This window comes from Accipiter gentilis, chromosome 18 (assembly GCF_929443795.1).
Source record: "Accipiter gentilis chromosome 18, bAccGen1.1, whole genome shotgun sequence".
Classification (NCBI taxonomy): domain Eukaryota; kingdom Metazoa; phylum Chordata; class Aves; order Accipitriformes; family Accipitridae; genus Astur; species Astur gentilis.
Genome location: NC_064897.1, coordinates 21,792,671 through 21,819,469, shown reverse-complemented (window position 1 = coordinate 21,819,469; position 26,799 = coordinate 21,792,671). Strand labels below are relative to the sequence as shown.

At 46.9% G+C, this 26,799-nt stretch overlaps 1 protein-coding gene across 5 annotated transcripts in view; it reads left to right on the top strand.

Moving 5' to 3' along the window:
• Positions 1 to 26,799, top strand: part of HIPK2 (homeodomain interacting protein kinase 2) — a 132,822-nt gene that overhangs the window by 102,721 nt on the left and 3,302 nt on the right. For 4 of the 5 annotated variants that reach the window (XM_049822709.1, XM_049822710.1, XM_049822712.1 and 1 more), the window contains exons 7-13: positions 3,365 to 3,527; positions 6,139 to 6,358; positions 7,942 to 8,063; positions 12,647 to 12,789; positions 13,158 to 13,340; positions 15,964 to 16,245; positions 26,225 to 26,472. In XM_049822709.1, coding sequence (XP_049678666.1) covers positions 3,365 to 3,527; positions 6,139 to 6,358; positions 7,942 to 8,063; positions 12,647 to 12,789; positions 13,158 to 13,340; positions 15,964 to 16,245; positions 26,225 to 26,472 — 1,361 coding nt within the window. The remainder of the gene's footprint in view (positions 1 to 3,364; positions 3,528 to 6,138; positions 6,359 to 7,941; positions 8,064 to 12,646; positions 12,790 to 13,157; positions 13,341 to 15,963; positions 16,246 to 26,224; positions 26,473 to 26,799) is intronic. The other variant, XM_049822713.1, reaches the window with a different exon arrangement.

Here is a 26,799-nt window from a genome sequence, read left to right as displayed (position 1 = left end):
TTACAGGCACAGGCAACAGGACAAGGAGTTCAGTTTTCAGCTTTGTTGTTGCCCGCCTATGTAACCTTAAACACCACGCTCCGACCTCAGCTGACACGTTTGTGGAATGGAGATGGGCTCCGCTGCCCCATGGAGACGTGAAGTGTCGTGCCTTCAAGCCTGACTCCCCCATCTCCTAAGGCTGCGTCACGGAGCGCAGCAGCCTGAAATGCAGGAAACCTGTGCCCAGCACATTGCTCTTGTCCTCTGAGCAGTTCACGTAGGGCCAGGCTGCTCAGATGCGAGTGAAGGCAGACACATCGCGGGAGTTTTCCAAAGCCTTCAGGACTCCCAGCTTTGAACATCCTGCTCTACACCACTTTGCGGTTCAAGGTGCTTTTGCAGGCTGTCTCTTCATCTCATCAGGAGAACAGAGTTATGGGCACAGCATTGTACTTCACTGGGTGCCATGTGCATGGGTGTTAAAGGCTCAGGGTGAGGAGCTCAGGTGCGAAAATAAAGCGGACTGCTTAAAAAGCCGAAGAGTATATTTGTGTGGGTACTGTGGAGCAACAGGTTACTGTGTCACCTCTTCTGCCTCTATGTGTGCTCTTACCTGCAGTATTTGAAGTCCATTTAAGGTTGTTTTCCCTCTGTGAAGGAGCTGTAGCTGCCTTTTTGTTACATTTATCACAAGATAAGAGCAGCTACTTACCAGAAGGTAGTGGGTGCGTGATCTGTGTCGACCCAGACTTACCCTGCACAAACATCTTTGAGCATTGTTATCTAGAAGTAAATAGTAAGCGATAAATGTAATGAAAACAAGATAGGAGATTATTGTGCTAAACAGAGAAAAAGTAAGTTTCATATAAAAACATTCATAAATAAAAAAAGACAGTCTTTTCTAACTGTTAACATCACATACTGAAGTCTTTTAATTTGCAACAGTCCTTCTTACTGTGTAATAACTGATTGTGTAAGATAGGAGACATTTGTGGCATAATGCATTGCCATCAGAAATCTTTCCGCTAACGCAATAGACCATAATCGCATCTTCATTTTTGAAGTGCTCACTTGTGGCTGCTCAGGCAAAGCCCCAGAAAGGTTGAAAATATCATTGGGGCCAATAGCAGTGAGAATTTTACCTGGATAAAAAATTCAGCATCAGGTCTCTGAATACTAAATGCTGTGCCAGCTGGGTGCGTAACCCTGCGCAGCCCCTCCGTGTTGGAAGCGGTGATTGGGAAAGAGAGCAATAAGCTGTAACCAGCGTGGCAAGTTGATGGAAATTTTGTCTCTGATTGCCTGTGGTTTTGAGAATAGAAACTTCAAAGCCTCGAGAGATGCAGGGAGTTGTAATCTCTCTTGAAAGTAAATCAGGCAGCAGAGACAGTGAGAATATATGGAAGATGTAGCTTCTGGAAAGAATCTCTGCTGTGGCATGCTTCAGAGAGGCTGCAAGTTTGAGCAGCCCAAGAGGGGCTGTTCTGCTTACTTCCAAGCAAACAGCAAAGTGAGTTTAGCTCCCGCATTTTAAGTATTTAACTGACTGGCTCTTAAATTGTTGCTACTCCTTAGTCTTTCTGTCTGTTTTGCTCTGTCCCTGCCTTTTTTTTTTTTTTTTTCCCCCCTTTTTTTGAAGTGTCTCTTTAAAGAGAACACAGTATTACATTAGTAGAGATTATACCTTGTTATATAAAAGCATTTGGTAAAACACACAGTTTACCATGTACAGAATATATACTCTTTCCTGTGCTTTCTGCTTTTCGGAGAGAGAACTATATTCATACTTGACTGGAAAAATGCAATCTCCTAGTCTTCTATATTTATTTGATAAGTGTTTGATTTTTCTGAATGTTCTGCAACTTACAGGTATTTCATAGTTATTTAAATGAATGCACATAATACACAGCTATGCAGTGTCCTGAGCCTGTCTTGTCTGCAGGTGTTTATGGCACAGATCCAGTTATCAAGATATTACCTGTAAGAGAAGAAAGATGACCATGTGAGTAAGAGACAAGACAGGGATAAAAAGATCTAGGTCCTCTTCCTGACCAACCCTAGAGATTATATGAACGTGTTCCTTTTGAAGGGACATTTTGTTTCGCAAAAATTATGTGAGGATGTGTTTGCCTCCCCTACCTCCAACAGCTTAGATCATTACAAAAGAAATTACGTATACAGCTGATTTTTTACAGCTATAGCTGATTTTTCACTGCTTGGATTTTCTATTTTTCTGGGTTGGGATAATGGAAATAAAATAAATGCCTTTATTATTTTTTGGGTTGCGTTTCAGACTCCGAGGTCACATTTGTAAAAACAATTATGGAAGAATTGTGGAAAACCTGTATTGGTTTTTAGACCTTGGAAAAATGAGATTTTATTAAAAATACAGTTTTGCCCAAGATTGCTGTGTTGTTATCTCTTAAACCTCTGTACGCTTTGGTATCCCAATTATAAAAATGAAATACCAGCAGTTTCACGTACCAGACACCTAGAGTGCTCTAGCAATGCAGAGAGTATTTCATCTCCTTTACTGGGAATACAAAATATGATACTTTTCAAAATTTCCATTGCTATATCAATAACATTTAAAGGAAAGTCAGTGCAGAGGAAGAAGCTGTAATCTCCCCCCCAGAGATCCAATCCTTAGGCTGAGATAACCTCAGAACCTGATTCCCTCAGGACATTGATGAATCTGATTTGGCATAACCTTTTGCGGTATGAATTGTCCCATTGACTGCAAGAGGACAGACAGCTCATGTGCTTTAAGATAAGGATCTGCGGAAGTGTTTAGCCAGACAGGGCCAGTGTTTTAACCACTTGGCTGGACTCAGCTCTCGGTGAACTGCTTTTTAACAGGAATAACTTAAGATTTTTCAGGGGTCTCAGTGATAAGGAACAGTAAAATTCTTCCTTGCAAAAGACTTGTAAAGCTACCCTTAGGCTTACACTGAGGCAGAAAGCGTGAGCTGTCTTTTCATGTCAGGCTCAATCATCAGAAAAAAAACCAGTATCTATCTTTCTTTCTTGCCCTCAGTCTTGCCTCTTTCAGTCTTTTAAAATAGCCACTTTGTGTTCCTTGCCCTGTCAGGTAAAGAGCAACCCATTTGCTTGCTTTTTGTGACTTAGGTTGCAGTGCTCAGTCCCATGGTGGCACCCAGGAGTCCCAGAGCAGCGGCTCTCATCCTCACACCCATTTGGCCCTCATCTGACTCTCACTGGTTAAGAGAGACCTGCATAAAATACCAAAGGGCTTTAAAAGCATAAAAAGTGCCAAGCCTGCGGTGGAGACCTAATGCAGGGCCACTGTGATGAACTGCTACCTGTGTTGGTTGGTTGGTTGATTTTGTGTTTCTTCCTTGTCCCCCCTTTCCTTACGCAGTGTCAAGTCCTGCTTCCAGAACATGGAGATTTGCAAGCGGCGGGTGAATATGTATGACACAGTGAACCAGAGCAAGACACCGTTCATCACCCATGTAGCCCCAAGTACCTCGACCAACTTGACCATGACTTTTAACAACCAGCTGAACACAGTCCACAACCAGGTAAGGGCATCGATCAGAAGCAGCCAGTGCTCGAAACGTTTATGTCAGTAGGGTCTAGAATATGAAAAGCAAAGTAGCATCCCATTTAACATGCCTGCAAAAAGATGGTACTTTTTCACTCTTCTTCCTCCACTCTTCCTCGTTCTCTTTTCTTCAGGCAGGCGGTAATCCTGTGACATTTTGTGTGACGGTGAAATGTTGTCCTCGTTGTTTCTGTTGTTGTTGGAGGTGATAAATCCTGCTTACTTGGGAAGTTGCTATGGGGAAAAGCTCATTAGTCCCTTAATGCAGCAAGCAGGACTGCACTCCCTGGGTCAGGTAGAAGTATTTGTGATCTTACAGCACTTCTGCAAATTGACATTGAAGTAAAAAGAATTTAAACCCTTCTGTACCAGACACAGCACTGTAACCGATTAACAGGAAAGCAGAGCTTAGCAGTAATGTTTATTCTTATCTCTCATTGGTTTTACTCCAGGTGCCACAGTTGACATGGGGACCCTGTGCACGTACCCCCACTCCGAACACGTTGCACTCTACATTGGTGGGCTCTGGCTTTGTAATCATGCTTTGGACTCTTGTATTAGTTTTATAGGCCCCACTGTTGGGGGGTGCTGGGTTGACAAATTTTACGTGACTAGCAGGCAAAGTTGTTTACTGCAGTACTGTATTACAACAGTGAAAGGAAACTCTCCAGGGGGAGACTGAAGCTCAAGAAATAGCTACTGTCTTGTAAGTCTTTTGGGAACAGGCAGCTCAAAATTCACTCTAGAGATTGCAGGTGGTGTTGTGGAAATGGTGCTTGGAAAGCAAGGGAGCTAAAGGAGTCTGTGTAGACCTACAGGGTGTTCCTACGTCCTCAGAAAACCATACTTCGTGACTCAGTTCTTGATACGTGTGATTACAGAAGGTCTTTTGGAACAAGTCATTAAGCAGATGCAGAGAGGGATAGGTCATGGCTTGGTGTGATAGGGTATTAGTTATAAACACTGGTTCCCTTCCTTGGCTGTTCCTGAGGTGCTGACTAAAGAAACGCATGCTACATGCTCCTCTAGGCCCCAGCTGCAGGGCAGGGACACCGTTTGTACCACAGTCGCTAGTAGGAAATGCAGACTTGCTTTCGTTTCCTTGCAACTCAGTGGATGTTAAGATCAGTTGTTGGCTGGGGAGATCCGTGGTAATCTCCGAACTCTCATAAGGGGTGTGTGTTGTAAGCAGAACCGGTATCTCCAGTGTTCCTGGAAGAAGTGGTAGAAACATTTCCAGGAAGGGTGTTCTAATTTGAACAGGCTCTAAACCTTTCACCATTCTCTTCAACATATCGCTCATCTTGGCTCTCTGGTGCTCCCCGTCTCTGCAAAATATCTGGGGATTGCCTCCTTCCAGTTATGACTCCTGAGATTAGGAGCGTGGGAGCTGTTGTGGTTGCTGCTCGGTGCGTTGCACAAGGGAACAGATTGCACTTCTCTGCCTCTGCACAGAGAGGGGAGGAAGAAGAGGAGAAAGAAATGTTTTACCATTGCATCCCTCGTGACTGTGGTTGTGGCTGTGGCAGTGCAGCATGGGTACCCTTCCCGGGCCCAGTGGCAACCAGGGCAGCGCAAAATGCTTCACCGGCTGCCTCCTGCAGCTTTGATCAAAGCCTCATCCTGGGTTCGTACGTTCACCATGAGAAAGTGTTGTCTGTCCTATCTCCAGCAGTGATGCTCGTGCGTTTGGATGGAGGGCATAGGTGGGCTCAGGTCTGGTAGAGCCTAGCTGCCTAGACACGAATGCTAAGGACATATTTTTATAGACCAGTGGCAGAGCTGTTTAGGGGTTGTTTGTCTGCAGCTGTTACAGACTCAGTCCGAATAAAAAACAAGTCACCCTGAGATTTCTAGATGTTTCGCAGAACACTGGGCTGATTTTTGTGGCTGTGCAACGTCCCCTGCTGAAGTTTCTGCTCTCAGAGATTTTAAAGTCAAGCCAAGCGAAGTTTGGACTTTGAAAGTATTATTATTATTACCTCCTGTTATGCCTTTTGATTTCTTTGAATTCAAAACATAATTCAGGGGGCATGTGCCGCCTCAGTTACAAGATAGAGGAAAGGCTGGAATGAGTCTCCCTCTCAGGATGAGGCTTTACAGGGCATGGAGGTGCTGAGTTTCTTTTACCCAAGAAATGTGAGCTGCTTCTAGAGCTATGTGCATGATGAGAGAACAAAGTGATTTGGGGACAGTAGCATTTTCTGAACCCACCTTCATCATGCTGGAAATCAGAGCCAGTTGGGCGATAAATGGGGCTACAGTTCTCCTTTGGAGAACGTGCTATGTCTTCGAGCAGTACACAGCAGCGCTGCATGGCCGGAGGTCCCGTGGCCTGGTACAGCTGCGGTTACTCGGGCAGATCGTGCTCCTTTCCCCATCGCTGCCCTTGCCTCTGTGCTCCTCAGTGTCCTGTTCTACCCCTTGTTTGGTTTTGGTTTGCTGTTTTGGTTTTAGTTTGGTTTTTTTTTTTTACTTTATCTTACACTATTTTACTTTTTTATTTTATTTTTGGATTTTGCTTCTTCCAACGTACCCATCTCCCTCATTTTTTGTTTGTTTTTGTTTAATTCCCGTCATTCCTTTAGACCACCAACCTGGCTCCCACCTCCTCCAGTGCCACTATTTCCTTAGCCAACCCTGAGGTCTCCATACTAAATTACCAATCTGCACTCTACCAGCCCTCAGCAGCGTCCATGGCTGCGGTGGCCCAGCGGAGCATGCCCCTGCAGACAGGAACAGCGCAGATCTGTGCCCGGCCCGACCCCTTCCAGCAAGCTCTCATCGTCTGCCCACCAGGCTTCCAAGGTAAGTAACAGCCTTGCCAGGTCTTGGCCAGTCGCTGCTCCCTCCCCACTGCTTTTTCATCGAGCTCTTGTTGGAAACAAGCTTCCTTAGTGCAGATCATATGGTAGAAAAATTGCTGGCCTAGTAAATCAGAGCAATGAGGTTGTTACAGATGGAAATGTTTGCAACAGTGGAGGATCTTGCAGGCACCTTCAACGTCATGAGTTGGAGGTGGCTGGTCTAAAACAATGGGGCGTGCACTGAGAAGGCTGGGGGAGAATGTGATATTTTTTTTCCTTTGCCCTGAACAGAATTTGAGGCTCTTCTGCCTCACTTTGGTAAACTTGAAAATTTTCCCCCACAACAACATTCAATTAGTACATAAATAATGGGTTCATCGCTTCTCAGTGATTCAGTTGTTGAAAGGGGGACTCGGGAGGTTAATGCAGCAGGGAGTGTGGTCCTGGTGGAGATGAGGGTTTGTGACCATAACAGATGCTTATGACCATTTATCAGTACAATTCCTTCAGCTCTAGCCCTGCTCCAAACAGCTCTGCCTGTGTATACCGGTGGCAGGTGCCACTGTCAACTTGGGTGGTGATCAGATTTAGCCACTTGTCCTTCCCTTGACTTTACATGCTGGAGCAATTTGGAAAAAACTAGCCAGGCACCTGTAGGAAGTGGTCTAAATAGACCTTGGTTCAGCTGGTGCAACTTCTGCTCTTCATTTCTACAAGCCTGTCTGTGCAGAAGTCTCCAGAAGTCTCTTGTTAAATGTTCTGCAAGATTATCAAAGCTCTTTTGAACTAGGGGAGTTTAGCTAGACCTCTTCTACATAGTTAGAATCCATCTCAAGGGTTTGACCAGAAATGTATTGCTAGAATATCTAACCTAACATCTTCCACTTGCTGTCCTGAGAAAGCTCTAAAGCAGAGGAGGTAGCACAGGCTGTGCCACACGCTAAGGTGGCGGAGAGGGAAGCTTCCTCCAGCTCAGTTAGGCTAACGCATGGCTGAGTCAGCAGTGATTGGACTTTGGGGGGTGCTGGATTACACGGTCAGATCAGAGCCTTTTAAACGTGAGTTCGGAGAAGCTGTGCAAGAGAAAATCACCTGTCCTCGTCAAGGCTGAGTGCGGAGTTCTGGGTTCCTGTCCCACTGTCCCACATTGGTCTAAAGAGAGCATTCTCGCATAGCAATGAGTTTTGGCTGGCAAGGACCATTTTCTGTTGTCAAACCAGAGAATATAGGGGAAGAGAAGGCATTCCCTCCGTTCTCTATCTTTTTTTCCCTGTACATACTGTACTGAGATGTTTCCCATGCATTCAAGGTCCCATAAAAATATGAACTCAGCTAATCCCTTAACGTCTTTGAAAATGTCTTTTCTGCACCCTTATACATGTACCATGTTTCTGAACATTTGATGGACGTCTTTGGGCTGGGGTAGAATACGTGGGACTCTGAGAGCCTGATTTTTCGGAGGGACTGAACACTGCAATTGAAGTGGACATCAGCAGCTGCCTTTAGGCACCTCTGAATACCACACTTCTGTTCCTAGCAATGCTGTTGATGGCTAATGCTGTACCTTCTGTGCTGGTGGGACAGGGTTACAAGCCTCCCCTTCGAAGCATGCTGGGTATTCAGTTCGGATGGAGAATGCCGTTCCCATTGTCACTCAGGCTCCTGGGGCCCAGCCTCTTCAGATCCAGCCAGGACTCCTCGCACAGGTAAGCAGCTCTGAAGACACCGAACTTGGCAGGTATTTTTTATGTTGTTTAGCTTTTGGAGGCTGAGGGGAGTAGCTTTCTCTGAGGGCCTTCTGTGGTGTGGTTTGGAGACTTGGGCAGCCATATAAAGCTCTCCAGCTTTCTCTGAAATGTCCAAGCCTCCCCTAGTTCATTGTTCAGCTCACAGGCTATGTCAGAGTTGCAAAAGTCTCTGGAAAGACCTTTTTTCCTTCTGCTTCTTCACGGGAATCAGTGGGAAGCCTCAGGGGAAGCTGCATCAGGCCTCAGCTGAGGAGGAACAGGTGATAACCTTCCTCCATCCCGAACTCGCAGTCTCAGTGATAGTTTGAGGCCAGGAGTTGTGCTGGTGAATTGCATGCTGCCGATAAATATCTTTCATGCTTTATGTTTGCTCCCTTCTGTTTTATGAGCTGCCCCCGCTCTTAAGTTATGAGAGAGATGTAGGGGCCAGAGGCGAGGGCCGCACAGCCAAGGACCTCTCCTTGTCAGCAGCACTTGTTGGCACAGCTGTCTGAAATGTGGTCACAGAAAAGGCATGGTTCCTCCCAGGGAAAAAAACAAATGGGAATGGGTACCGCTGATCACATGCACAAGGGGAACCCCAGCTCCTCCAAAAGGAGGAGTAGTTCATTCTTCCTTGTGCTTGCTTCAGCGAATCTGCCCCTACTGGATTTCAGCTGGTGCCATGGTACCTCTGCCAATATCAGGCATGTTTCTGGCAGAAAAAAAAAAAAAAAAGCACCTCCTATATTTAGTATTAAGTTGTGCAGCCTGGAAAAGATGACCTAGAAGTCAAAAATTCATGCCTCTGACTCAGGATTGGTTGATCTGCCATGCCTTCATTAATGCCAGCTTGGTCATATGCAGTCAGGTACCAGCAGACTTTGGGGTTTACGCCTGTGCGTTGCATTGCTGGGGTAAGACTGTTGGGGTAAGACTGTTGGTGCAATTGCCTTTCATTGCCAGCTACCAGTTACGCTTATCTGGTGAAGGCAGAAACACAACTTGCAGCCTGCGTGATTTCCATTAGCTAATGTATCCTGCCTCTTCCCAATAGCAGAGTCTTTGTTAGAGGGCTGTCTGAAACATCGAACCTGTCTCTCCTGCAGCCTGTTGTAACAACCTTTCTTGTTTGGTAGGAAAGGAGAGCCTAAGAGGCATGGAAAACAAAAACAATAGCAAAGTCTGCAGCAGTCTGTGCAGGCATGGTTGCGGGCTCCTATTGCTTGTGCAAGAAGTCAGCCAAGGCAGTGGGTGAAGGAGGTGACGGAGCTTTGCACGCCTCTGCCGTTCTGCCAGGCCTCCTTATGTGTGCTGTTACGTGGGGCTTGAAGGGGGTGAGGGTCAGGTCTGAAGCATCCCAAAGGCAGCAGGATCCTGAAAGATCTCAGGACCTCCAGCTCCTTCTTTCTTCTCGAGGTGGCCTTGTTGGGGTCACCACGCAGTCTGTGGGAGGGAGGGACTGATCAGGAGGAGCTTTGCTACCAATTTCCTTGCTGCCCCTGCTACATTAACTCCTATTTCACGGGCTGCCCCCGCTCATGCTTTCTACCGACATTTTATTTGCTGTCACTTCCACAGGGGAATTTAAGCTGTTTGTGAGAAACACTCCTCACTTGCATAGATTTTTAATTTTTTATTTCATAAGAGAGGCAGTCTGCCTGTTGATATATCTGTCTGTCTCACGCGATGAGAAATGCTAGCTGCCACTCTGATGGCAAGGCACTCTGATTGATGCTGGTGGCATCTGGTGTCCACGGGTCTCGCTCGGTTCGGGCTGAGCAGCTGGTCTGATAAACAAATCTGTACCCAATTCCAGTTTCCTGAATGGAAAAACACAGCTTCTTTGTAATGCATTGTAGTCACATCTGATCTCTGAGCGGCTGCATGTGTCTCTCTCAGCAGAGAGCTATTCCTCTCAGGCACAGCTGCTTATCTAATGCTCTTCAGACCAGACCGTGCGATTGCTCCAACTACTAGAGGGACTGTCCATGGCAGAGCGCGTAGCACTTCTGTCTTTCCACCCACCTTATTTGTCCCGCTGATCAGGCACGATGCTGCTCCTTGTGCTCCCAGCACGCTGTAGTGCCATCGAGCTTTCTCCCCTGCCCAGCATGCGGCACAGGTCACTGTGCCTGCCTGCATAAGTACGGCTGTGGCTGGCAAAGCCTTACTGCGTCCCAGTGCAGCTGGCGTCCAGCTCTCCCTGTGCATTTTGCATGAGACCAGCAGTCCCAGAGGAAAGACAGGGGAAGGAGTTCCAGGAGGTGGAGGGACCCAGGGTACAGGCAGTGATGGATTTCGAGCATCATCTCTGGCAGCTTTGTGTCTGCAGCCTGTGGCGTGGAGCTAGAGAGAGCAAGCAGCCTGCAAGATGCAGAGCCAGTGGTGAAAGTAACTTACTTGTAACTTCTCTGAGTCTATTTTCACCCTCTCAAGCAAGTGTGATCCACATACTGCATGCACAGAGACCAGTGAAAGAGACTGATCCTGTCTTTACTAATAGTTCTCTGTAGCTTCAGATCTCAAAAGAGACAAAGCTGGACAGTTCTCTGGCAGGCTTCCATGACATGACCCAGAACTATCCCCTGTCCTTGAATAACACCCTGAATTCTTGATTTTGTCTTCCTTTAACTCCTTCCCAACAACACTTCTTCCCACAGAGGTCCTGCCACTGGCTTTCGGAACAAAACATGCTTATTCCGTTAGTCATTTTTGCTCTACATCCCAAGTGGGAGCTCTGTTGCACTGGGGGACCCACCACCTCCTGAGCGCAGGGGCTCTGCCGCGGCGGCACAATTTCACAGTAATGCAATAACTGAGAACAGGCTGCGGCTGCCGGCACCAGCCTCCCGTGTGTAAGCACAACGCACTGTGCTAGTGGATCAGCCTAGACAAGTCTTATCTGCAGATTAAATGATTCAGTGGTCCTTACCTAATAAGTGAGGAATTTGTGCCTGGACCCTGACACTGCATCTAAATTTATGCACTGCAGTCAGGAAAGGAGCTTAGATTTGTTCAGTTCTCTTCCTGAAAAGGGAGGAAACAGATTTCTCTGCAAGTAAATCCAGGTGGTCCCCTGGGACTGACTGCAACAGTAGTTTAGTCTCCTCTTTTAAATCAAAGCTGGGAAAAAAAGAAAAGGAATAAAAAAAAAAGAAGCTTTTCTTCCTCCCTGATCTTTCTGTGGCTTTGCCTCTTCCTCCTACCTGCTCTGAGCAGCACCGGTCTGTGGTTGTGGCTCCTTAGATGAAGAGTTCTCAGGAGCCCTGTGACTGTCCATCCTTTGCAGATGTTGCTGAGAGGCCTCACCGTAGCAGCCTTTTCATCGAACTCAGCAATGTGGAAAATTACGAGACAGTCAAACTTTGGAGCAGAACTAGGAGATGCGGGTTTTGGCGGGGGGGGGGCGGGGGGGGAGTGGTTTGGTTTTTTACTGGGGAATAGGAGGGAATCATGGGGACAGTTAACAGGATTCTTGTGAGGATGGAGATGGGGACAAATGTGTGCCTGGAAGAACCCTCCCCTCTAAAATTTGACCTCCTTAGAGCTGTGAGATAACACAACATGGGTCCAATATAGTAGTACCAGTCGGAACTAAGGAGGACCGTAGCTGGTACCCCTGCATTCCTCAGCCCAGGCAGTGAGAAGCTGCCGGAGCTGCCTTCAGGCAGCACATAGCAAAGAAAGTTTCCTAAGTCAAAAAACCATGCATCTGACTCGTGTGTGGAGTCACCAGAGCAGGATGACCTGAGTCATGCCTGTGGCAGCACAGCTGGAGGGATGGTTGCATAGCAGAGCGATGGCTCAACTCGCAGGGCAGAGATTCCCACCCCTGCGAAGGGGGGCACACACTCGGAAAAAGCCGGAGAGCACAGGGAGCAGGCAGGCACGCGATGGGTGGCCATGCGTGGCTCCGCTCTGCTTTGGCCAGGGGCATCCTGGTGAGCTGGAAGCAGGCGACCAGGCTCCCATGCAGCAAGACGTTCCTCCTGAGGAGCGCTCGCTGACTGATGTGCATTTGCTTCTGGTATCCCCCAAATTCACCTTTTTTTCCCTCCTCGCAAAAGCCTTGCAGCCCCCTGTTCTGTTTTCTGATCCTTGAAAAGTTCATTCTCCTTTTTAGTTCCTTTAAGTTCCTGAAGTCCTTTAGGTCCTGTTGGGGTGGGAAGAAAAATTGGCTGTAGAAGGGGGAAAATAACAATGGGACCATGGTGCCCAGCTGATCTGGAGAGTCAATATTAAAAGGTGCTAAAGACTTTGATGTTTGGGTTGAAATGCTGACCAGTTTCGATCCCTCCCATTCCCAGTTTAACCTAAAACACAGCTGCTGCTTTGGACGGCAGGGATTTTCTTTCCCCTCCTTTGCGCTCTCTATACTGGTGATTTTTACTGCTTTTACTGCCGTTTCCTAACAGTATTTGTCACCTATGACTGAAAAGTGGTAAGCGCGGGTAGTATGGCCATGATCATTATTAGGACCCCCAGCCGAGCCCGGACCGCCGCTCACGCTCGGCGTACGATGCCTCTGGTTAAGAAATTGTTTTCCCTCTGTCCGACAGCAAGCGTGGCCCAGTGGCACTCAGCAGATCCTGCTCCCTCCTGCCTGGCAGCAGCTGACCGGGGTGGCCACCCACACTTCTGTCCAGCACGCGACCGTCATCCCGGAGTCCATGGCAGGCACCCAACCGCTGGCAGACTGGAGGTAAACTGGAGGGTCCCCGAAGTGCCCACCGGTGCTGGAGGAGGCGTGAGAAGAACCGGGGCGGGAGGGACGCGGTCTTGCGAGGCTGTAGAGCCGGCGGGGGGAGAAGGGCTGAGGCTGCGGCCTATAAGCCCCTGTCTGAGAGCTACGGGCAGCCTCTCCGTTCCCCGTCCTTGCAGTGGAGTGCCGTGCCCACGCCGCCGCCTTCAGTGGGTTCCCTGGGGAAAATGCTCCTTCCCGGGGGGACGGGGAGCCCGACGGGCCCTGGAGGGAGGGTGCCTCGGCGAAGGCATCGGGAACCTGCGGAAGAGCCCGCTGAAGCTCTGCTGGCTGCCTTTTAACTGCGTGCCTGTCTCCCCGCTTTGCAGAAACACCCACGCTCACGGCAGCCATTACAATCCCATCATGCAGCAGCCGGCGCTGCTGGCGAGCCACGTCACCCTCCCCGCGGCCCAGCCCGTCAACGTGGGTGTCGCTCACGTCATGCGCCAGCCGCCCGCCGCCGCCGCCGCCTCCGCCAGGAAGAGCAAGCAGCACCAGTCGGCGCCCCGGTGAGCACGGGTCGTGGCGTCGGCGAGGCAGGGCTCCGTGCTGGGGTTGTGGGGAAGGCAGCCCTCCCTCCCGACGCGAAGCGCGCTGACTGGGGGGCGCGTTGACTGACTTCGGCGGGGCGAAGGGAGGTTTGTCCCGTGGTCCGTGAGGGATTGGATCACGTTTTTTGCGACCGGGCTCTTTGCTGCTTCGCCTTTCCCGTGCCCGGGTCAGGAGAGCAGGGGGTAAGAGGCGGTCAGGAGCATTTTATACCCGGTGAGCATCGTTTTGTTGGCGGCTGGAGGGGGTGCAGGATGGGAGACTCGGGCCCTGTTCGTACAGCTCGTGATGCTGCTGTGATTACCTGAGGCCTTGTTGTCACCGTAGTTAAAAAGGTAGCTATATTCTCAGGTCAGCGTGGTGCAATGCCCGGTTGCACACCTTTTCTTCCCACATCACCTCTGCACCCACTCCTGAGGTGCAGTGTCTGCATTTGCACAGGATGGTGCACCTCCAGGGGACCAGATCTTCAGGAACACGCGTCTGGTGTGTGCGCACAAGATCTGCCCTTTCAAAAGCAATGGGACGATGACCTATCTTCTGAGCTTTAGTGCCCTGCAGAGCGGAGAACTGGGGTGGCTTGAGGCCGCCTTCAAGTTCTCTAGCTCCTAACGTAGGTGGGTGGCCCCTATCTTCAACAGTACACACCAGCAACAGGTACCCGCACTGGCCTTTTTCTAATCATAGCAGCATAAAGCAGGAAGCATTTTACAAGGACATCTTATACAGGGGCAGTCCTTAGTCACCTAAATCTATCAACTCTCAGCAGGACCGTTTGGCTCTGCAAGGAAGAGACAGGGTTTTGGTTCATACGATGTTATGTGGCACAACTCAAATGGTAGGACGATTGCAGTGCCTGTCACAGCACGGTAATCCTGCCTAGAGGACAAGGCTGTTTAAGATGTATGTGCAGCTGTTCCTGGGAAAAGTCCTCTGGGCTGTGAAACTAGCACGTTTCTTTAAAAAACCCCAAAACATAACAGTGCAGGGGAGAGAACCAAAATGGGTCACCACTCGTACAGTGGCAAAAACAGCGGAGCTTGTGGTTTTCCTGGGCGACTGGACTGGGGCCAGAGGAGCTCCGAGTTCACAACCAATTTGACTCTAGTTAAGAGGCCACTATTTAAATCCTTCCCATTTATCTGCTCTCTAATGTTGCATTTACTTTGGGTGGGCTCCAGCTGTCTTAGTCCATTCGTAATGTAGAGGAGAGGCAGCTACGTCCCCAGCAAGCCAGCAAAAGAGAATGCCTGTTGCAACCAGTGTGCCTGTGCAGGGTTTTCCCTCTCCCTTCCCTCTCCAGGGGCAGGGTGGCAGTGTCCAGGAGGAATTGGACGCTTTCAGAGCAACGGTTTCTAGGGCTTCATTGATTGTGATGCTTTTGTAGCCAAATGAGGAACGTGCTCCTTTGGAGAGGAGGGTACTCCATGCTGCTCATTGGTATTCAAAAAGCACTGCAAATGCTACTGTGCAGCCATTTGTTATGCAAAAGACCCTGTGTAAGTTGGTATAGTGTGATACGTCCAGAGTGACTTCCTTTTGATGGATGCTACCTATTCCTTTTGTTAGCTTTCAATGTGCAGCCCAGGCCCCACTGTAGAACAAAACCAGAACTTTGGGGTTGGGTTTTTTTCATTTTTGAATCTGCAAATGTTCTGCAATAGGCAGAAGAAAAACAAGAAATAGAAGGAAGAAAGGAAACTTGGGAAATGGGTGAAATGGGCTTTTGTCAGTGTGCTTTAGTAAATATTCCCCTCTGCAGACCTGCACTGCACTATTTGGTGGACAGGTTCTGTGTTCAGATCCCAGATCCTAGTGGGCCCTTTCCAACTGTCAGGCAGGGAAACTGAAGTAGGAAGACTGGGGAAAAAACAGGACCTGAGTATGTTTTTCTACTGCATAATGAAAAGATGGTTCTTTTCTTTCTGATTTATATATGCTGTATCTGCTGCCTCACGTGGGAATGAAAGGAAATTGAGTATATGCCCCCCCACCTGTGTACTTTCATCCATGGGACTCCTCTATCCTAGAGGATGAAGCGTTAGGCATGAAATGTTCATTGAAAAGATTCTTAAACAGAAAAGTAAATTTTCAACTAAGAAAAGCAGTTTTCCTGATAAATGATTGTTGTTTTCCACAACAAATTCTAGTTTTACCTTTAGCTTTTTCTGGCCAAAAAATAACTGGTCATGATGCATCCGTGCAGGATACAGGAGAAAGGGATTATCGTTTGGGTTCTTCTTCCTTCTGCGACAGCCATACTGTGCCTGCCTGTGTTTTGTATGTCTGGGCTGCGTGACTAGCCTCTACCTCCCAGCCCAAACTCCTGGGAGGCAGCATTTCTCATTTGGTAATTTCTAGGGAAAACAAAATTGAATTTTTTACTGAAGGAAACTACTTTTCAGCCAATTATATGAATAAGTCATGTGAGGCACTCTGTCCTTTGAAGAGGTAACTGTGCGAATTTTGCAGTTTTCCTGTACTCCATAAATCAATGCCACTGAACCAGAGACCAGGAATCAAAAGCCATGGCGACGAGCAACTTAGGCAAACCGCGTTTTAACCAACCTTTCCCATTTCCAGAAACGCATCCACCTATGAAGTTTCATCCTCTCAATCCATCAGCTCGCCTCAGCGGTCGAAACGAGTGAAGGAAAACACGCCTCCCCGCTGTGCCATGGTGCACAACAGCCCTGCCTGCAGCACCTCCGTCACGTGCGGCTGGGGCGACGTGGCGACCAGCACCACGCGGGAGCGGCAGCGGCAGACGATAATCATTCCCGACACCCCTAGCCCCGCAGTGAGTGTCATCACGATCAGCAGCGACACAGATGAAGAGGAGGAGCAGAAGCATGCACCCACCAGGTGAGCAGCGGCTCTCTGCTCTCCTCTGTGTGTAGGAGAGAGGGACGGAGGCAGAGAAGTGCTGGAGCGTCCCAGGAATTGCTGTAGGGTCCCAGGAGCTACAGTTGGGTCGTAGCACCCGGGTTGTCTCTCATTTCAGAGGAAGGGTGATGGGGAGGCTTAAATACTAGCTGAGGACTCCACAGGGTTAGGTGATGTTCCCTACCATGCTGTACATTTGCTGTGTGACCTTGGAGAAGTGTAGTAGTCTTTCTGTGCCATACTCTGTCGTCTGTAAGAGGAAATAATAGTTTTCTCTATCATCTCACAGGACTGTTGAAAGGAGACTTTAGAGATCCTATGGTGATGAGCCCCCTTAAGTCAAGTAGCTGTTTAAAACAAAGACAAGAAGAAGGGCTTGGACGGAAGATAGCTTAAAATTCCCTTTTCTCTTTCTAAGTGATCCAGGCATCTGTAAAGAGCATTAAATGACACCTTCCATATGTGCTATTTTCCATAAAAAGGTCCTGAAAAACAGTTAGTGGTTGTGTCATAAACACTCAGTAATGGTAAATACATTGCAAGAGGTTTGCTCGGTTCCGATTGTGTTGCCGAAACATCCCTGATCTATTGTAAAAAGTGGCAGAAACTGATTGCTTTTTGACTGACTCTGCAGAGAGGCATAGAGGAGGCTATAAAGACCATGGTGACTGAGTTTGCTCTTCAGAGAATTAACTCACCCGTGGCCCAGGACCGCTGCCACTGCTGATCATCTACTGTGGATGAGAGAAGACTTAATTTTCCAGGACTGTCTTTTCAGCACCTTTCGTCACATGCAAGCACTCTAGGTTTCCCATCTGATGCCGGTCACAAGACATCACTCTGCTTTATAAGTTGTAGAGAAGTAGCCTTGCAAACAGCTGAATAATTATACCATCTTTATGTTGGTAAATGAGCTAGGAATTTTTTAACCTTATCCATCCAGAGAATTTATTTTTTTATAATATATTTAGAATGTGCTCCGTGGTAGATTTTCCTTTAATCACTGGAGATATCTATCTAAATCTCTGCATCTCTACGCTGTGGTGATAAGTAGAGCACTGCAAATGCGTGCAGAACAGATGAGATGCATTTGGCCTCAAGGAGCTAAAAATCTGTAAAGAGGAGCCCTATGATTCAGGCGTCCAGGGCTTAAATTTCAGCCTGCCTCCTGACAGCCACCACCGCTTCCCATTCCCCCTCTCCCTACCAGTGAACTCCACTGGGCAGCAAGAGCTCAGTGTCTCTCAAATTCAGGCTTGCCATCTATCCAATGGTTATCACGGGGAATTGATCACAGGACAGTGTAACATATTTCACTTTAAAAAAGAAAAAAAATTTAAAAAATTCTACAGTATTCCTTAGTTTGGTAGGGAGAAGAAAGCGTGTTTCCAGAAAGAGTTGAATGAAGGTCAGTGTGGAAGTCAGATGGACTGTAAATAAGGAACCCCCACTTCCAGGGCTCTTATGGGAAAGGAAGGGCAAGACAAAAGAGATGCTGAAAACCAAGGTTATGCGGTGGGGCAGCATGAAGAGGGCAGGTATCTCAAGCGTCACGGAAGCTATTTGCAAGCGTGTTTACCGATGGTGCTGATCCCAGGCTTTGGGAGATTATGTGCAAATGCTTATACTTACCGCCTGGGTATCATCTTGGGTCCCGAGGGGGGTGGAGGGAAGAGCTGGGATCCTGCGGCCACTTCAGCTAACGCTTGTTTCCTCTGCTTCAACTTTGCTGCCGTCTGACCAGTTTCTTCACTCGGCACCTCTCCAGGGAGACAGACAGAACAAAGTTCTGGAAAATGTCTGGAAATCGAGTTGGGAGTTTGGGGTATTTAAAAATTCGGGCAATGTCTGCCGTGGGGTTAGGAAAGTAGTCCCAGCAGCCAGACTTACATAAACAAACTGGCTTTGATATGACTAAAGCATATTCAGGACATGTTCCTGCCTGGGATCAGATCCCTGGCTACTTTTTGTATCCATATGGCATATCTATACAGAGTGCCAGGGTGCCAGCATTCCTGGAAGGCCAAAGCTTAAGAGCTAGATTTAATTTCTGAGCCATGTAGAGACATTTCACATGGACACGGGCTGTTCTCGGGCACTTTTTGAAATTCCAGAGTGAGTTAAATTGCCTGTGCAGATGTAACCAGAGCAAGTGGAGAATTAGAGGCAGAGACACAGATGGAAAACAGCATGTCCAGAATGAGAATTTTTGGTTAAAGTCTCCGGGAGAGTGAAATTAACTTGCTCAGTGCCTTTTGACCTGCCCACATCTAAGACCAAATTCTCAGCTGGAGTAAGAGTGTAGCTTCCAGTTAGGAAGCTGTATCAGCATTTAATGCCAATGAACTTTGCCTCTGCTAAAGTTGAGGTCTTTCACATTGAAAGTGCGTCACATTTAGGAAAGCACCTCCAAGTTTTCTTACTCGCCTTTTTTTTTTTTTTTTGGCTCCAAGAAAAATGGGAGTGACAGCGAAGTATGTGCTTTAATGTAATCAGTGCCCAAAGGTTCAGGATCTGAGTCGAAAATGAAACACTGCAAAGAATGCATTGTCTTGCCCATATTTATGCAAATATTACCCTATTGGGTAATAGCTGTGGTGTGGGGGTGAAAAATAAGGAATGACTTGGAACATGCTATTGGTCGCATCCTAACAATATTAGCTTTTTTCTAGATTAGAATACAGAAATCGTACGGCACTTCACAGTTCAAAGTTAATTGTCTGATCCCATCTTCTTGATCGCAGTGGTATCTTTGCATTAACTTCACTGACGTTGGATCAGCTCCTGAATTTGCTACAGCACTTCCTTCTCTTATTTCCTATGGAGTTAGAAATTTCTTTTTGACCCATGAGATGTTTATTTTGTTGATTGCTCAGCGAAGAAAGATTAGAGCTACCTGTGGTTGTGAGAAGTAGTAGATCTTTCAACGATGTAAGAGTTCGTAAGTCTCAGTTTAAGAAGGACTGGTAATGCTGATAAAATATGATACTGCTGATGCAGTAATGGAGCCCTACAGCTTGGATTTACTGTGACAGAAAAGCCTCTCTAATACCCGAGCAGCAGAGAGAACTTTTCTTATAACAGGGAATGCAAATTTTTTATTAGCAAAAGAAAAATCTGAAGAATTCGGTGTGATACGGGCAGAATTTTCCATTTCCTAATGAAAAGCACAGACGTTGAAGTAGGATGTTTATGAACTACCAGCTGACCAGGCAGGCAGGCCAGCACGTTGCTCATTCTTTGCTCAAATGTGTTTTGTGCTGTTGACGAGTGTAGCTTGGTGTAATCTTTTGAAAATCAATAGTCATCTGAAAATGTTGGGCTCCTGTTGGGTAAAGGTACTGGGGAGACGGTGCAAGGTGGGCTCTGGAGGACCTGCTCCATGGAACCTTGTCAGAGAGGGCCATCTACTGGGCCCCAGCCCGGTGCCTGGGGCAAAATCACAGAGGAGGGACTTCAGGTGCAGTTCTGCAGGGACGGTCCTCAGAAATGCTAAGAGATTTTCAGGGGGCAAATTCCTGATTTAAAAAGTCAGTTTGTCAAAACCAAGGCTTTTTGCAGGCTACACCGAAATTTGTCTAGTAGTATCCCCAACACAGTGAAATCCGGGGAAGCTTCAAAACTGCAAAAAATTTTGACTTTTATTTAAGGGAGAGAAAGTGTTAGGGGATTAACTAATTAAGGGGAAGACCTCTTTTTTTTCTGGTTTAATGGAGGGGGCTTTTTCTTTCAAAATATAAGCAAATAATGGGAAAAAAGGTCACATTGTCAAAATAAAAAGGGAACATTTTTAGTGAATGAAATTGTTTTTACTTGGTTTCTGATGCCCACAAAGTTTTGCATGTGACATTTTGTTGTGTAGAACAGCAGAAAAAAAATTTGCTTATAAAAAGCATTATATGAACAGGAAATGATTTTGTCACCCTGTTTCTTTATCACCAGTGAATTTCTAAACTCTCAGTTCAGCATCCTTTACAAAGAGACTTTACAGGCCAAAGAGACCTTTACTGCTGTGCTGTAAGATAATACCCTGACTGTTATTTATTCTGAAAAGAAGAATTTGGGTCTAACCATTACCTGTAAAGAACTGAAGACACTAAAACCAGAGAGTAGACTTGATATTTTTCTTATGAATTTATTCTCCTTGAGTTTCTCTACTTGCTCTTGCAAGAAAGTCAAGCAGACAGATAGACAGACCCACAGTGCAACTGCAGTCACGGTAATCAGAGCACATGTTCAGCGAGTAGAAATTAGTAGGGTTTAAGTACTCCCCAGTATGCAGCTTCACATGGTGCAGTGGTTTAAATGTAAATCTTGCCTTGATTAAATATTTCTGAAGCTTAAAAGTAGAGAAAAATAAAGCAACCACTTAAACGCAGAGCAGAGAGGCACAAACGCACCCTGGAATTGTGGCTGGGAAGGAGGGAGAGCACGTGTGGTCCTGCGGGAGGGATGCGCTGGGCTGTGCTGGTGGTGCAGCGCGGGGTGTTTCCACGTCCTGCCAAGGGACGCGTGGCAGAGCGTGGCAGGAGGAAGGGGTGGAAGGAAAGGCAGCGGAGGTGGCCGCTGTGACGTGCCTAGATGACTTCCCATCCAAGCAATGAGTGCAGCAGCCAAGGAAAACGTGACTTTCTTGAAACAATACAATGGTGGCCTTGAGGTGGGTGGGTTTGGGGGTTCTTCCACCCCGAAGAGGCAGGAGAGCCCCTCATTTCTCCACCGCCTGCTCTGTCTGCGCTGGTTTCATAAGTAGCACCTCTCCAGCTTGGTTTTCCATGGGATCCTCACAGTAATCGCTGTCTTCCTGGGCAAGAAAGACTGACCGCAGCTGTTGCGTGGGCATACTGAGGAACTGCCTCATTGGCCATCTTCACTGGCACAAAATTCTTGCCAGGGTCGGGTTTTTTCCCTTTCTCTTAAGATGGTAAACTATACAGCGAAGTCTCCGTGTGTGAGTCTCAGCTTTATAATGGAGCGTAAGCTAATGCAAGTTGCTATTCACCTTATTTACGTCATAGTGCAATGGTGGTAGAGCCTACTTCAGAGGACTTTAATTCCCCTTAGGCAGAGAAAACCAGGTGTTTTTGCCAACTGGCTGATGTGCGTGTGTGAGGGTCAAAGTACCATTTGTAATTCTCTTTTGACATCTAGCCTATTGTGGCTATGTTATGCTGTGCATAGTAATGCACTGACTCTGCATAGCAATACGTTGACTAACCACAGTCATTTGGTAAAAAGATCGCCGCCTTCCATCTCCAGAAGACACACTGACATGCAACTAATACTTAAAATAACAGAGATAGACAGTAGCTCTCTCAGCAAACCTTCAGCAGCAGGACCTTTACAACCTGCTAAGCGATTCAGTATATACAACTTAAGTAGCTGCAGCACATGCTGTGTAGCCTATTAAAACGGCCTCAGTGTAGTACTCGATAAATATTTCTTACCATCACAAATTCACAAAGAAGGTGAGAGCAGATTAACAGGTCGGGATGGAGGCTGAGCTGAAGAGAGAGGGGCATGTTCTCAACACGGAGCTATGCATGGCATAAGATTTCAATGTGAAGAGAGTGATTGCAATTGTAGTGTGACTTTTTGTTGGCTGACTCTCTATTTTCCTAGAATAGGTGGATTATTCTGAAGCAGCAAACTGAAAAGTTTGCATGTTATTAAGTTTTCAGAGATGTGGAACAGAATTTTAGTGACGTGATGTAGAACTAATGTGCCATGGTCCACGTGCACACCAGTTCAGAGGGCCAGTTGTGCAATGGCTGCCTTCTTCCTCCAAGCTAGAAGGCCTCTCAATGTCGGTGACCTTGAGAGCTGAAAGCTTCTGTTGCTATAGTGTCAGCCACACTGAAAGGTTTGTATCTCTTTGGGTGAACTGCACACTGAAGAATTGCCCCCACTAGACACCATTTCCTTTTTCTGGGGTGCTGGTGTAACTCAAGATCCTCGGGGAAAAAAGATTCTGTTCATGCAATGCTGTCACATACCGAGCTTTTGGGCTGGGCCTTCAGCAAATAGAAATCATCTCAAGTTGCATTGCTACAAAAGCTGTTGTCCCTGCCCTTGTCCACACCTAATTCAGCATCTTCTTCTCCTTAACTTCCTCTCACTTTTCGTTCTTGGCATCTGCCTTCGGCACCTTTCCATTAACAGTATCTCAGATGCCCACCTTAGTTTCTTGCCCAGTGCCTGTGCACAACTCTCTTCTCCTTCCTCTGTGAGACTTTCCCTTGAGGTCTTTCCTTGCTGTGGAGAATAAGGGCCCACGTCCGTCTCTCTGCTGTGTGCTCAGGAGGGTGGTGTCATGTTAGAGACCTGTCTCCAAGACCTGCTTCTACATGTTCGAAGGCATGATTGTGCTGTGTCTGCACATTGGACAGACATGAATTGTTTTGTGTCCAAGTTTGAGAACAAGCTCTTTGGGACCAGGTGGGAATGGGCTACCACTCATAAACTAATAGTAAACTCCCAAAGCAAAACATATTTTTCCAGCTGCTGTTCTGAAAGGGAGGATGCAGGTCCAGCCAGTAAGGGTTAAAAAGCCTTCCTAGCTTACTGCTTTTCAGTCTGTATAGATGGATTTGATGCTACTTCAATAATCCTCCCCCCCCTCCCTCCTCTGGAGAATTAAAATACACCTACCCACATAATACAGGCAGGCACACAAGCTGACCAGGAACACGTGTCGACTCTCGACACTACTAAATCACGTATGCTGCTGCTACTGTGCTTGCGGGGGGGGAAGCAATTACCAGGCTTGGAGCAAGCTTAATAGGAAGGGGGCAAGACTTTTAATAGTATTCTTCTGTGTAAGCACAAACATCCCCAAAAGCTGTGGCTGAGTTATAGGAATACAGTAAGCTTGCTGAGTAGGCAAGTGCTGTGTCAACAGGTAAAAGCTCTCAGTCCTGATAGTCTGTGAGCAGGGAAGGTGATACATCAGCCTGGACCTCACACAGATAGCTCCTGTATTACTTTGAGGTGGGGGGAGCAGCTGAGTCCTCGGAGGGAGCTGGAGGGAGGACAGTTGCTGGTAGCAAGAAGGCTTTGAGAAGGGGGAGTGCTAGCTCTTCTGGGCTGAATTTTCAAAAGCCCCCATTTCAGCTTAACATGTGTCTTTAAGCCTGTGAATCAAATGATTTTCAGTATGAGTTGGGCCTTTGATGCTTTTGAAATTCCCACCCTTTATCTCTGGGGCAGGCTGTGGCTGAGCTCTGGGCACATGTGAATAGTCCCAACTGACTTCTCTGCCTGCTCTAACATTAACTGCAGTCATTACCTTTCCTAAATACAAAAATCCAGTTGCTTTCGATGGGACTCCTCATGCGCTTGAAATGATGCAGCCTGCTGAATCGAGAGGCTAATCACTTGGGCCCTAATCCTGAAAGTATTTACCCATGTGCTTTAGCTCTGTTACTGAATAGTCCAGCTGACTTTGGTGGATGACGCATATTAGTAGTGCTGAGCACTTGCGTAAGGCCTGGCAGGACCGTAGCTCTGGTCCTTCTCAGTTTCCCATACATGAAATGAGTTTAGTAACCTGCTGTGGTCCCTTTCTCTGGAAAGGTTTGGGCTTGGGGTCACTTATTTGTTTAACCAAACAGATCTACTTGATTTTCTTACTGTAATCAAGGAGCTTATAACACTTTGAAGGAGAAGGTTCATCATGGTCCCTGCTTTGACAAGCCCTCAATCAAATTGGTGAAAAATATGCTCATTCTAAAACAACAAATAGCACAGATTACACAGAAAAATACCCTTCCAGTTCTACAGCTCAGCCTTCCCATGTCAAGTGTCAGCCGAGAGCACGTATTTCCAGTTCAGCAGCTCAGCCACTTATGTAAGGAAGGGACTGTAAAAGAATAGCTAGACCTTATCAGTTGTCAGAAAACTCTTTAGTGACTTGATTTTTCTTTATAAAATGTAATAACTGTCAGAGATAGAGAATATATATCTCTTCCTAACTGGCAGCCAAGGGTAGCTGCAAAGGGCAAGCAGTGTGGATACTCATAAATGTGTGATTACAGGCATTTCTACTGAAGGGGAGAGGAATATTGATGCAATATTCATCATTTTTATTGGCTTAATATTCTTCTTTCGTAGCACCATATCCAAACTGCTGTGTCTTTCTTCACATACAGTAGTTGTCCATCAAAGATATGCCGTTGCTCTTTCCATTTCTAATCCAGTGCTCTCCAGCTCCTTGTGGAAAGCCAGAATACCAGGGTTCACTGTCGTACGTCTTCCCTGTCGAAAATATCCCTGCCCCTGCAAGGATTGGTTTCAGCTTCCAGATTGCTGTGCAATGGCTTCCCCTCCTTCTCTGTCATCTGCCCTGTTTCGAGTGTTAATGCTTTTAGAATAGCAGGGGCCTCTCGAGATGTATTTTTCACCGTGCGTAGAACAACATGGTCTTGTGTGCTCTTTGGGGCACGCCAGGATCCTGTGATGATAGCCCAGGGAAAGTCTCTGTGAAGGTAACTTGTTTGTGAATGCAGCACCCCAAGGCGTTCTTTAATGGAGAAAATGGTAGCTTTTCAGTTATAAGTCATGGGAGTAAGGTGGTGAGTTGCAGTTTGTGAATGCTGACGGAGAGGCTTTGGGACAGACAAGTTGAAGGGAACCCACCAGTGCTCCTTTAGCACTGTGAAAAATAAATAAGGCAAACAACGTCCTTGGAAGGAAACTGTTCTCAGTATCTGCTCCACCTTTCCCTGGATAAGAAGCGATGCTGAGACTAGGAAACAAATGGCTCCATCACAGACTAAGACCAGATTAATCAGCTGTTCCCCGGACTGGACCGGCCAGAGTGAGAGAACTGAGAGGAGACTTCACGGGAAAGGGATCTCTGTCTTTTTAAAGTGCACACTCAAGTAGTTAAGAGATAGATTCCTTTTTCCCTGTGGAATTTCTGTTCCTGTTGGGGCTGTTTCCACTATTAAGCCTAATTACTTAGCATTTTATGTGCTAACCGTTTCTTTTCATCATTTTAAAAACTTCTGTTGCCATAACAACATAATGCAATCAGTGAAACATAGCAGCTATTTTCTGTAGTCAAGGTCTGTGCACTGTCAAGGATGTGAGCCATTTAAGCAAATCTTCACCATCCCCCTCCCTCCCTCCTCTTTCTTGCTCTCTCTTTTTTCTACCTAAAAAAGCTCATAACAGGAAGGAGAAACCATCAGGAATAATTAGACACAATAGAAGAGCAAATCCCAATCGTACTCGTGCACTCTAGTCTAATGAACTTCTCGCACTAATCTTGGAAGTGTTGATGTTCCTTTTTAATCACTTTTTTGATGTCATAGATAGATTAGCTGCAGCAGGACCTTGATAATCCACGCTATAGCGAGGAGACCCAGTGCCTATTCGGAGACAGAAAAGAAAACCCAAAGCATTACATACTTGGCTCATTTTTTTCATGGTTTGTTCCTCAGTTTCAAACGCTTATTGAGAATATATGCCCATTGTACCGTATTAGTAAATAGAATGGAGTATATTTTGTAGATTCATGGGATTTAAGCATGAAAAGTCGTAGCATCTATTATTAAATCATTGCTGGAAGGCTGGGAGAAACCGCCACGTTTTCGTGGGGGTGGTGAGACTTGCAACAAAGCATAGTATAACTGCTGGGCTTCTATTGCACACATATATAAAAAGCAGTCTGAAAATAAATCTGGCAGTCTGGTTCAGCACTATTCTAAGCAGTGTGAATGTAAGATCTATCCACAATGTCTTACTCACTCCTTGACCTCCGTGAAGGCTTTCCTGGAATAGCAACGAGTGAGTTTTGAAGCCTGGGATTTGGCTTAAGCAGCCTCTATCTGGCGGAGGACTGAAGGGTGTGCTTTGCCTTTACGGAGCTAGTCTGCCACAGGCAGAGTCTCCTGGTGGCTTCCAAGTCGATCGTCACCCGTTCACTCTTTCCACTTGTGTGCTTGTGTTTCAGCACCTTGTCCAAGCAAAGGAAGAACGTCATCAGCTGTGTCACTGTGCATGACTCCCCCTACTCCGATTCCTCCAGCAACAATAGCCCTTACGCCGTGCAGCATCGCGCAGGGCAGAATAATGGGAACACCTACGACACCAAAGGGGTTCCAGAGACTCACTGCAGTGGGAACCCCCGAACGATCATCGTGCCACCACTGAAAACCCAGGCCAGTGAGGTGTTGGTAGAGTGCGATAGCCTGGCACCAGGTAAATTGCACCTCTTCCGTCAAGAAAATTAGTAAGAAATAAATGATTTATCTTGGAAGAATCTCATTGTTCGGTTTCATTTTGTTTGTTTGTTTGTTTTGTTTTCCAAAGAAACCATGCTCCTACCCTTCTCTCGAGTGACACATCTGTTCTTGGGTGCCGTGTTGCATTATTTATGTGCCCTGGTACACTCAGGAGTCACGGGGGCAAGTGTCGGTCCCAGTTACTTCTGTACAAACCCAAGAGCAGAATGCAGCCTTTAGCTCAACATTTGACATGAAAGGCTCCCAAATGCAAGTGTGAACCTTTGCTGCCTTGCCTTTCTGT